The sequence below is a fragment of the Poeciliopsis prolifica genome, unplaced genomic scaffold (genome assembly GCF_027474105.1).
Source record: "Poeciliopsis prolifica strain line A6 unplaced genomic scaffold, Auburn_PproV2 SCAFFOLD052, whole genome shotgun sequence".
Taxonomy (NCBI): Eukaryota; Metazoa; Chordata; class Actinopteri; order Cyprinodontiformes; family Poeciliidae; genus Poeciliopsis; species Poeciliopsis prolifica.
Window position 1 is genome coordinate 3,390,074 of NW_026562427.1, and position 12,346 is coordinate 3,402,419.

At 40.1% G+C, this 12,346-nt stretch overlaps 1 protein-coding gene across 2 annotated transcripts in view; it reads left to right on the forward strand.

Annotated features, from left to right (window-relative positions):
- Positions 1-2,091: 2,091 nt before the first annotated feature.
- Positions 2,092-12,346, forward strand: part of angpt2b (angiopoietin 2b) — a 30,257-nt gene continuing 20,002 nt past the window's right edge. The window contains exons 1-3 of one of the 2 annotated variants that reach the window (XM_055058838.1): positions 2,092-2,920; positions 10,745-10,900; positions 11,779-11,900. In XM_055058838.1, the coding sequence (XP_054914813.1) occupies positions 2,603-2,920; positions 10,745-10,900; positions 11,779-11,900 (596 nt within the window). In that variant the 5' untranslated portion in view covers positions 2,092-2,602. The remainder of the gene's footprint in view (positions 2,921-10,744; positions 10,901-11,778; positions 11,901-12,346) is intronic. The other variant, XM_055058839.1, reaches the window with a different exon arrangement.

Below are 12,346 nucleotides of genomic sequence, written 5' to 3' on the forward strand. Positions count from 1 at the left end.
AGGGACTCAGTTTGAGAATTATAGTCTAAGTGATTGTGGATCTGATGTCAGCCTTGAACGTAGCTGTGAGTGGCTGAAGGTTATGACATGAAAACAAAAATGAAATCACGTTCCTCACAAAACGCCAAGGTTAGTCAACACACAGTCCAGCAGCTATACCCGGAGAGATTGTCAGGAACAAAATTGTGAGCAGTCTACAGATACACAAAAGATGAGGACTAATCAGTAATCCCCACAGGCATTTTGAAAACTACGGGAGAATACGGATTGTGTTGACTGCCCAACTCTTACACAAACAGTGTCATTGCCAGGCTAGCACTCTCAAAGTTGGACTGAGTCTTCTCACTTCCACACTTGCGTGTCCTTTCCAAGGAAGGCTGAGTATCAAGAGTGATCCCCTGATCGTCAGAACGCAGTAAAGCAATCTACCTCTTTACTGGTAGTGATCATATTAGGAACAACCTAATGGTCGTTTTTTTCAAAGACTTGATCGTTTTCTTCACCTCCATCTGCAGTTCCCCACTCAAAACAGAAATAGTCTGGGTTTAACTCTGCTTCTCTTTTTGACAAACTGAATAGTCTTCATTAGCCATTTTTAAATCCTGCAACTATAGTAACCATGGTACTTTTGATTGCCTTGAATCTCTTACCTGTCAGCTGCTTGTGGAGCCAAACAATAAAGGCTCTATTTTTCAACTTGATTGCTCTCAGCAAAGTTTGCGTCACAGCAACAACATTGTCACTGGCTGTTGCAACAAGAACCAGTGACCTACTGGCTGCAACCCATTCAAGCCTTAACTGCAGATGAGACCCTGAATGTGGTCAATTGAGATTTCATGTTCCTAACTTTCCTTGTGTGTAGTAAAGCCTTTCCCGGAGGCGTGAGTTAAAGACCCCCACACATCAGATGCTCCCATGGCTACTCATTCTAAGATATCAAGTCTCTTTGGTGGATGTGGTAAATGCCCAAAACAAAAAATGTTGGGAAGAATGTCTGCCTTCAGAAATGAATAAATCTGAATTCAGTTTTGTTTTGAAGTTGAAGATATGATGCAACTCAGGTCAGGAAGCCAGTTACATCATTTAAAACAAACACTGGTTTTACAAAAACAAGGCAACACTTTAATTTATGCTTTAGACCTGACCTCGCAAATAAAAACTGTTATTTATCAATGCAAGGAAAAAGAGGAATGGAAAGAATCAAAATAACCTACACCTTATGCTGAGTGTCATTACATTATGCATTTGCTTCAGCAAAGATGAGCATGCCGTTCTCACTGCACAGCGAAGCAGCTAATAAAAAAATTTCAAAGCCAGTGTGGCCTCAATTGTCAGAATAAGTAGAAACATATCTCAAATTGAACACAGCCTGACCTAAAATACAACCACATTTTTTTCGTCCCTTTAAAGAATGAGCTAAAAACAAAAACTAAGCAGCAGGAGCATCATTACTGGAGATCATCTTCCAAATATATTCTAAATGACAAGACATTTCTGAGATTGGTTGAGAGAAAACTTCCATCAGTTTGGCTAACAGCAGACAGCAAAGCACTCCTCACATTTGGAGACTATAAAAATATTGTTTGTCTGTTCTCCTTTAACCACCCGGGATGTTTACTAAAACACCTCAAATTCCAAAAAATGGGCACACATACACCAAGTGCATTCATCACAAACCTTGTATCAAATGTTAAGGAATTTTGCCTAAGAATGTCCTTGCCACTGAATTAAACCAGAGTTTTAGAGAGGACACAAAGGCAGAAAGACAGAATAAAATGTGTGGTAGAGACCGAGAGAGAGAAAAGTTTTCACAGAAACTTCCCACTTTTTATTTTCCTCTTGTGGTGAGCCGAGTGTATTTTTGCAGCTTCCTCTTCTAACCCCCCAAACAGGAGTACCGTAAAAGGGAGGGAGAAAATAAAAGAGGGAAGGGTGGCTGGGTGATTATGAGCAAAGGCGTTGTGTGTGGATGTGTGTGTGTGTGTGTGTGTTGTTATATGCATGTAGAGACGCACGCCTCTCTCTCCTTTATTCCCTCTCTGCTCTTTAAGGGCTTTACCACTACAACCAACATCCCAAAGCAGGCCACTCACCACATTACCTCTGCTCTTTTGTCTCCTCCAAGACCAGTGCCTGGACTCCAGCGGCTTCAAAAGGACTTCTCTGGAGGCAAGCAACTTTTTAGAAGAGTGATTAATGTTTGGCGTTTGCTCTTGGCGTTCCGGCCAGAGATACATGTGCTGGGCTCAGCGTTGGAGCTGCTATACGGCGTAATCCTCTGTTTCCTGTGTGTATGTTTTCTGTCTGCTTTCACACAAAACAGCAGGAGGATAAACTTACCCCAAGAAGACTCTGGATGCAAACGCAAACAGTAGGACCGGCCAGATCAGGAGAAGTGAAAGTTTTAAACCAGACTGGAGAATCGGGAGTTGAAACCAGAAGAAAGTCAAGCAGAAGACTTGATTCTACAGAAGCACAGAAGGAAATTTCACTAAAAGAACACACGGAAGGGAAACCTTACTAAGCCACCCTAAGTCAGTGGTGAAGGCTCCTTCTCCCCTCACTCCCTCCCTACTTTCCTTCTCCCTCCTCTCGCTGCAACATGGGCCACCTCCTCTCTCTTACTCTCATCTACCTGGCCTACCTGCTGACCACAGGGATCGCCTCCCAGCGTCAGCAGCACCGCGTGCAGCACGGCCCTTGCACCTACACCTTCATTCTCCCAGAGGTTGAGCATTGCAAGCCCCTAAAGGATTTCCAGGTGACAAACACGCTGCAGAGAGACTCGCCACCTCAGACCGAGACAGACAAAAGTCGTTCCAAGGACAGTTTAGCAGAAGAGGAAAAGCCTTCGTGGCAGCAGCAAAAGTTAGAGACTCTGGAGAGCGCCATGGAGAATAACACTCAATGGCTGCAGAAGGTAAGACCACAGAAACTTTAATAGACGGGAACCATCTTGAAGGATATATAATGAACCTATTGTTTTCAGATACATCACAGATACTGGCATTGTCTTTTTGGTAGATATTTTAAGGTGTGTTTTCTTGTGATACTTTTCAGACCTGTCATAATAAGAGGCAGCAGTACGTCAGGTAAAACTACCCATGACTAAAGTCCGGTAGTCTGTTGTGTGTCTGTGCCCTTCAATTCAACTCTTTCATGTGTGTCAATTGACACAATTTCCTTCTCCTTTTTCTTCTTCTTTCCTATTTTATTTTATTTTTTTCATTCTATATGCCTCACTGAGTCCTGCAGCTTTTCATACCAAAGATTGTAAATCAAAGCAGAGGACCTCCCCAGAGTGCACTATCTTATTACATTTGTTGACAGACCTGTATTATTGATAAGGATTGGATTTCCTGGATGCTTCCTGTCTTCACAGTTGGCTCCATCACAATGCTTGGCGTATCAGTGGGTCTCAGTATTTAAAACCCCATAAGTCATAACTTCCTTTGCATGCAGCAGCAGTCTGAAAGTATGGAGTTCTGCCAATAATGTCTCGCACAGTTAAACCCTCTAAATGAGGCAACAAGTAAACAGACCATTTTTTTTCCTAGTCTGCTTATAAGCCAAAGTCAGCCGAAATCTTTCCAAACGTAATTTACATGACACTGGGACATGTCGGCTGTTTATCTGGAAGAGACACATTTGAGTAGGTCTCCTTACAAGACATTTGGCCTTTGCGGTTCTGTTTAGCTCCGATTATGGCCGAATAAACTGAAATGATTCAATTAGAAAAGGCTTCACGATGGAGTCTGCACAGCTGAAGTCACAGAAAAAGTATTTGCTTGTTGTGGATCATATTGACAGAGAGGCCACTGCTTCCCACTCATGTCTCTATTTTGGTCTGGACCCTTTGCAGAACATACTGTTTATGGGGCGCACCAACTTCCTGAATAATTGTAAATGTTTGTGTGCTAATTTGTTGAGTTACACTGTCAATGGGCAATTATAATGACTTTATTAAAGCATTTCAAATCGAGAAGGTGAAACAATAAATGTGGAAAGTTGGCAGACTCGGGGGAGCTGATTAACAATTAATTTTCAAAAATATCAGTTTTTTTAATATATTTTAAAAGCTTTGTATCACTTTTCATCCATACTTTACAGGTTCGCTCTGTGCAATACTGGTTAATCACAGAAAACCTCACATGTTTGTCACTGTACATTGTGTTCTATTGTAAGACGTGGAACACATAAGATCTTATGAAGATTTTGCAAGGCAACGCAATTTTAATTTTACAATCAACCAAACAAAACTACATTCTGAAAATGGCATTTTTGCAAGCCGAAATGGAATTTTCACAATAAACTAGTTCTGTGCAAACTTCTCTGACCAGTAGCTCATTTTTTCTTCACATACATAAAAGTGAACGCAATGTGAAAAGGTGTTATTTGTAAACGTCAACAAAAAGCTGTGTAAAATTTTCCTTCCACTTCACATCATGGTCTATTCTGTGTTGGACTAACTTATAAAACACCAATAAAATACATTGAAGTGTATCTTTGTCATATGGCAAAATGTAAAAAATAAAATAAATAAAATAAAATAAATAAAATAAATTAAAAAAAAAAGCTTAAGGGATGTGAACACACTGCTTCGCAAGTTATTGTACTGTTCTGCTTACATCGTCTCTGCTGCTAAGTTTAAAGGCTTAGCTTTCAGAAAATATACCCTGTAGCCATAAGCATGCAGTAAGAAAATCATTATGCCACAAAAAAAAAAAAACAGAAAATCATATATCACATTCATTATAGAAACATTGCATGGCAGTGTGTCATTTTGCTATTTCCCAGTTTAATTCTATTTCTCATTATTGTGGCTTAAACAACAACAAAACAAGAATAAATATAAAATAATTTGAGCATCTATGATGGAAATATAACCGCCCCCAACCCCTCCACCCCTCACAACCAGAGAAAAGAAAAAGCACTGCTGACATATGATGCTCTGCAGCCAACTTCCACATAACATCTGGAATGAACACGAGGATTCAAGCCCATCAACAAGTTTCTCCCACCAGGCCAAAGCGATGCATAAATGATCGCACGTAAGGTGGGATTTCCACATAAACATTGCATGACCCCTAAGAGACTCTTTTAGTTATGCACGAGAGTATTCTGACTTTTGACCCCAGACGGCAAAGCCTTTTCAGCACCTCGTGAGGCTCATTAAGCTTATCTGCAAGAGAGCCTGGAGAAAACTGGATAAAATGGATGTGGAAGGGCTTCATCTATGCGTGTGTGGGGGTGTGTGTGGGTGTCTCCATGAAACTTTGCACGGTCTCACTCAAAGCTCCCCCGGGGGCCACTACGACCCCTCTCTGTGAGCGTTCTACCCGAGCCCCTTGAAAGGAAACATACCCCCACACATGCAAAATTAAGAGCGCCCACACTAATCCGCCATGTTCTGCAGAGAAATCTCTATGGACTGTATTAATGCTCCAGATTCTTTCTCTTGTATTTCCAAGAAGAGACCCACGTCCGTTTTCTTTAGGGCTAAACCCCAACACACCACCCCCTCATCGTGTCCCTTTGGCCTTCTGCGGCCCTCAAGGGTCAGAGAATGGAATGCGAGTCAGTGTTTGTTGGTGTTTTTTAAGAGGCTGTGTGGATTATGCTATTTTAGAAATTCTCCAACGAGATCAAAGTGTCTTGAAGAGAATTTGCAACTTGGGTATTTGGCCTGTCAACATTGGAGTTTGCCATCAGCTGACACCGTAAATTAATAGTTTAAAGAAATACTATCACCAGGTGCCCAAGATTAGAACTAATTACAACACTTCGACGAGAAAGCAAAAACAATCTTATCTTCACAAATTAGTTCACGTTTTGTCGAATACATACAGTGTGACATCTGATCAAATGCAAAAAACAAAAATTGAAAATATTTATTTCTTTTATTATTTGAAGGAAGCTTTTATATCAATGTTTTTCAAATGAAACTTTATTTTCCCCCATTCAATTCCCTTATGATACATATTTTCCCTCGTTTCGTGGTGATTCAGAACAGCTTACAGTTGGTTTGCAAGCTATTCATGCAGGATCTAAAGACGAAGACATTTGCCCCGAGGTTCTAAATGTCTAAATTTTGTTAACCAAAAGAAATTCAAAGAAAGACTGTGTGCATTCGCGCTGAAAGCTCAGTAAAAGATTTATTAAAAATGAGTAATTTGACCGACTGAGTCTTAGCATTTTTCATTTTGTGTTCAGATGCAGTTTAGAAAAACCAAAACAAACCGCAAACAAGTTTAACAACTTGCTGTGGCCTTATAATTATATCCTATTGCAAGAGGAAAGCATTACAAGGGATTTAAAAGTGGTATAGTCTTGTTATTGTTGTTACTAGCTGTTTGCAATGATCCTGTCCTTCATGTGTTTAAATAAGTGAATTACTAAAATTGTTATTTAATATTCTGGTTAAGAAATCCTATCCTGATGTTTATACTAATTTCCTACTTTGAGCCACGAAGCCAAGGGAATAATTGTAAAGTCTTTAACATTTTTTTTTTAAGTGGGGTTTTATGTAAAACAAATTTTGAGCGTTATATAATGTCAGAACTTGTTCTAAAGTGCAGGAAAATATAGGAGCTTCTGAAAGAGATTGAAGCCCAATTTCAAGATGACAAATTACAAAGCCATTTTTCTTTTAGATTTTATTTCATGTATTTCACAACTGAGGGCAACAGCAGTGTGTCAGGATGTTTGCAGATGTCGTGACTGCGTCTTGTTCTGGAAGTCTGAGGTGATCAGTGTGAGCTAAGATATTTGGGGCAGAGTGCACTGTGGTGCTCCTGTACTGTTGACTACCTGGTTGGACACCTGACCCTTCAGTCTCACAAACTGTGATCCATTTGTCATTGTTGAGGCCTTCACTTGCGTCTTCTGCAGATCTTGACAAAACAGTCCCTAAGGACTGATGAGTGGATTTTCTTTGGTACCGAAACAAAGAAAGGCGTCTTCTGCTGGGCCAGGCTAAAGCCGAAGAGCTGCTGCAGTATCCCATAGTTTCAGTCTCTCCAGCTGCCTTTTTCATTTGACTTTTGCAAACAGACAGGGAGGAGGGGGAGGCAAAGGAAAGACCACCATCTCCCGATTTGGTTGAACACAAACGTATAAAGGCAGAAAGGTCCATGGCCGAGGTGGAAGACGAAACAAACAAATGTCTGCATGACTGGGAGAGGAAAGGAGGATGCTGAGCTTGTTCCTGAACTGAACCTACTAAAGAATTTGTTCAGTTCGTTGCCTCTGTTCAGACTTCCATAAGTAAGATCCTTCTTTCTGTTGAAGCATTTCACCTTTTTGTTCCTCTCCATACATTTCTGATATTGTTCTGATATTTACAATTTTGGTAGGAATGTGTTTGTGACATACAGTCCTGATGGTGATTAACAAGATTTTAAAAATAGATGAACTAAAAAAAGCAAGGTAATAACAAAGTTATAATAAAAACATTGCCACAACATTTAGCAAATGCAAGCTACCATAATTCACCAAATGATTGTAGGGGGCTTTCGAGGGAGATATAAAAACTTTAGGAGAATGAGCATGCACTTTTTGTTTAGTTTTTGATGAAATTGCCAAACCTGGGTAGAAATAATAAAAAATCAATGCATTAAATCAGCATTTTTCAGTGGTGCCGGTCACTATAATGCGTCTCTCTATCAGTGACATGTGGTCAGGGGAGGCAAGTGAGGTAGAGTCTCACCTGTCATAATGGAAAAATACGATGAAAAAAAATTATATTGCTGTTTTCGTCCTGTAGTTTGTACTGTGAAGTATTTATTTTTTTTATTTAGCTTAACTAATTTTGATGTTTTTTTTTCTTCAAAGTTGCTGAATTTTTGCATTTCCCCATTCAAATGCTCTAAAGCGAAGCCGGTGAGGCAGCAAAGAGCTGAGCCTCATCTGGGTTTGCTCAACCTCTCGCTAACTGTACTTACTGCCACTGTATGGGAGCATGTTCCTACTGTCTGTATGTCACCAATAAAATAGTTACAAAAATTAAATTATGATTTTTCATAATTTAGTTTATGTATATAATGTGCAGTGCTTTTTTTCATCAGCTGTGTGTGTTCGTGTGCTGAGGAGCGATTATAAACGGCAGAGAAGAGATTCGAGGTGAAGCAGGCAGTTCTCTTGCCTCATGGCAGGGGGCGCTCATGATCCCAGACATTGTGAGTCCACAACTGCAGAGTAAGAGACAGTAATGGCGAGCTAGCCATGGAGCTAGTCTTACAATTAAGTGCAGCGATATATTTATAGTTTTCTCCTCGTACCAGATTGAATGTTCTGCTTTTTGTGTGGGAAATATTTGAGTGTTTTTTTTTGTTTTGTTTTTTACGGGCTTTGTTGTCAGTTGCTGTGGCAACGAGTCTGCGCGCGTGGCGGTGAGAAAGACGTGGTTTTGAGTTGTACTTCAACGTTTTTTCCCTTTGCTGTGGAGCACAGCATGAAGTCAGTTATACCCCAATTTTAAAGTTTTAATTTTAAAACTTCGAAGCTTTAATTTCTTAAAGAATACTAATTCCGTTAGCTCAATGCAGCGCGGCTATGGATGGCATACAAAAACATATATATACATATTGTTGCCCTCCAGCTAGTCCGCATGCGCAAAATTTTCTTACGTAAACATGCAGGTGGTCTACATTTATATATCGATTTAGGATTAAGTCAGCGCCTCACCAGCATCGCACGTCACTGCTCCCCGTCAATCACTGTCAAATATTATGACACCCGGTAGATATGTTTCCGTCTTTTGTAATTATAGCAGATAGAGAGTGCAGCTGTCGGCTCGGTAATTAAGATATCTCATGATCCAGCTCCAAAGATTTTTTTTCCCAGCGCTGATCCCTCTTCTGACCCTGTTAGACACGGTAAAAAAATGAATTACATTACATCCCAGAAGAGCTTTATCTGGCCACGTAGTGCGGCCTGTGACACAGCTCCAGTTAACGCAATTGGCAAAGGGTGGGGATGAAGCCTATCAAGACCTCCGGATTGAGTTCCAGCACAAAGGCAGCGATGCAGGGACTTGGACGAGCCGCTGATAGCGGCTTGATTTCGTAAGGCTGATCACAATGCAGGGATTTTGGGGTTTCCAGTGGAGATGGCTTTAATCCACTAAGTAATCTCTTTAGATCCTTTGTTGTGAAAAGATTCTTTTTCCCCACTGCAGTCTAAGTTATCCTAAACTAGTGTAAAGTAAGACGTGATTACAGGGCAAGAGCAAAGAGGGACACTTTAAAATGAAGTGAATGTTTAAAAGAGGATCTAATTGAGAAAGAGAGGCAAAACAACACTAGGCAGAGTTAAATATGAGATATCTCTATTTGTCCACTTGCTTCAGTTTCTCTTTCCATTACATAAACAGAAAAATAAATAAATAGATAAAATCCATTGCAGTCTCATATTTTATAATAACCCGATTTCTCTAGATGTTTAAAATAACAGCAAGCAAATAATTGTTTCCTCATTTGAATTCTACTCAAATTTTGTGGACAAAAACTCATTAGCCGGATGATATTGAGTGCTTTCTCCTTCGAGATCTCATTTTCCAGTGTGCGGTTTAATGAGTAAAATATGATCCCTTTTCCCCTCAAAAGAGCTATAAATATTAATGCTCTCCAGTTGGATAGTGTACTTTGCTCTGTTGCAAACAAAATTGTGTCTTTTCCTGCTACTGGAGTTTGACTTCACTGTGACGTTGAACACGCTGACCACGTTTCTTTTAGAAGTTCCATTCACTTTTGTTAGATTCAACTGTATTAAATGAGTTTCTTTCTCTTTCTAAGAGTGAAATGTGATGAGAAGTTATGCTTTTGGCTTCTTTTTTTCCTCAGAATAAGAGTGTCCTATTAATAAACGCCATGCTTTAATCTACTATTTTCTTCAACATTATTCCACCATTTATTTAGATAAGAGTCCCCAAAACGTGCAATGGCTTTTTTAACTTTAACTTTTTCATCTGTTGTCTTTTGGGGCATCCTACCATATGTTCATTTGCCCCATTTTTAAGTCTTTAACAGTTTTAACAAGTTTTTGGACTTTGCTGTGTTTAGCTTGTTCCTTCAGTTATGATATACCTCTTTGTCTTTACTGAACAACAACATGTCCACAGCTTGGACCACCATGTTTCACCATGTTTCAGTGTTTAATTTTCTGAAACGCATTGCTTTTTACGTGTTGGCCAAAAGGTTTGATTTTACTGTCATTTGACTAGACGACCTACTTTTTCACATTTACTTTGCCCCCAACTTGGCTTCTTCGACTTTTATTATGTATATTTTTACAACTTTCCTCCAACAACAAGTTTTCTTTGTGGTACTTTTTCCACAAAGGTAAAATTTGTGAAGTTCGTGACCAAAAGTTCCGCGATCAGCAAACTCTTCCAACTGAGATGTTGATCTTGGCAGCTCCTTCAGAGTTGCCATCATCATGTTAGCTTCTTTCCTGATTAGCGCCCCCCATCTCATTTAGCTTAGTAGCCGTCTCTCAAAAGATTTGCAGATGGGAAAACATCTCCACACTTTTATCCCTGACTTTTTCTATGTGTTCTTTGGTCTTTATGATGCAAACCTTCAAGGGCTTCTGAGTATTTATTCTGATGTCCTTGCTTGGAATGTGACAAAACGTGAAAATATTCAAGCAATATTAATACTTTTCTCTACTGCTATGAGACAGCTGTTTAGTTCCTTAATAACCTCTACATTTTTAGTAAAACCACATTATTTTGTCTTAATAGCTGGAAAACTTCATCCAGGAGAATGTACGCTCAGGTGTGGAGGAAATAAAGAGGTCAACAGTCCACACCCAGACGGCCGCCATGCTGGAAATGGGAACCAACCTCCTCAGCCAATCAGCAGAGCAAACTCGCAAACTCACAGATGTTGAGACCCAGGTGAGTGAGTGAGTGAGTGAGTGAGTGAGTGAGTGAGTGAGTGAGTGAGTGAGTGAGTGAGTGAGTGAGTGAGTGAGTGAGTGAGTGAGTGAGTGAGTGAGTGAGTGAGTGAGTGAGTGAGTGAGTGAGTGAGTGAGTGAGTGAGTGATGAGTGAGTGAGTGAGTGAGTGAGTGAGTGAGTGAGTGAGTGAGTGAGTGAGTGAGTGAGTGAGCGAGGGAGGGAGGGAGTGAAGGAGTGAGGGAGGGAGGACTGAAGTTGACCTAGGATACCGTCTTTACAGCCAAGTCGAATACAAACCCCTCCAAAAAAAACAGCATGAGTCACTCCGGAACAAAAACAAATTGTATCTGTGTTAAAGAACTTTTGAGAATATATGATTCATTGGATATCAGATGGAACCTGCTGGGAAGACGTGCCCAAAAGTGGCGGCAGCTGCTTTAATGCAGTTGGTATTTGGTTCCTCGGGCTCTGATTGACACAGTGAGCCGCAAGAAGTGACTGACGATAAGCCAATTAAAACAAAATGCTCAGTAGCACAACACAGATGTGACTTTAATCATGCCAGAATTGTTATTACAGACTGGCATGTTTTGCCTCTCCTTTTCTCTTATCACAGTTGATATAAAACAGTACAACCTGTGTAAATATTCAAGCTGCTTTGTTCCACCCCATCTGCAACTTCAAAACATGACAAGATTGGTCTTACGCAAGTTTTGATTGTGAGATCAGAGGAGACAAATTATAGGATTTGTGACGGACTGAGTACGGCTGTTTATCCCCAAGGGTCCTTTTTAAGGAATTTGCTGCTCAAGATTTTCTTACTTTATTCCTTCCTCTTTGTGAGGTGCTTCTGTTTTTACTTTCTGCCAACATATAGGTGCTAAACCAGACAAGTCGCCTGGAGATCCAGCTGCTCGAGTACTCGCTCTTTACGAACCGCCTAGAGAAACGCATTCTCCTACAGACCCAAGAAATTTCACGCCTTAGTGATAAAAACAGGTAAGCATCTCATGCTACACTATGCATACACTTTGTCTCTACCGATGAAGGTTTCGGTCTTCTTAAAGGCTCGAAGTGATCAACACTAAAGGGGTCAGACCTATCTGTTTATTAATTAAACAGACAATTATCTCAATACTTGAAGGGAATTCATGCAGGCTCCAAATCAGAAGAAAACAAGACAAAATGTTATGAAAAATGGTAACATAAACAAAAATGAAACCGTAGAATACTGTAAATGTCCAACCCTTATTCCAGACATTCCTTCAATGTCTGGTAACACCCTTGTTCCATAGGTAACAAGGGTGTAAAATAAACCACTAAATTGTAGCAATTTTTGTAGTAATTATGCATAAGTATGCATGCGTAATTATGCTTGAATTCAAACTGAGAGCAATCTAAGATGTGAGGCTGCTTCAGAAAAACTGGGCATACTAGTCTACTAA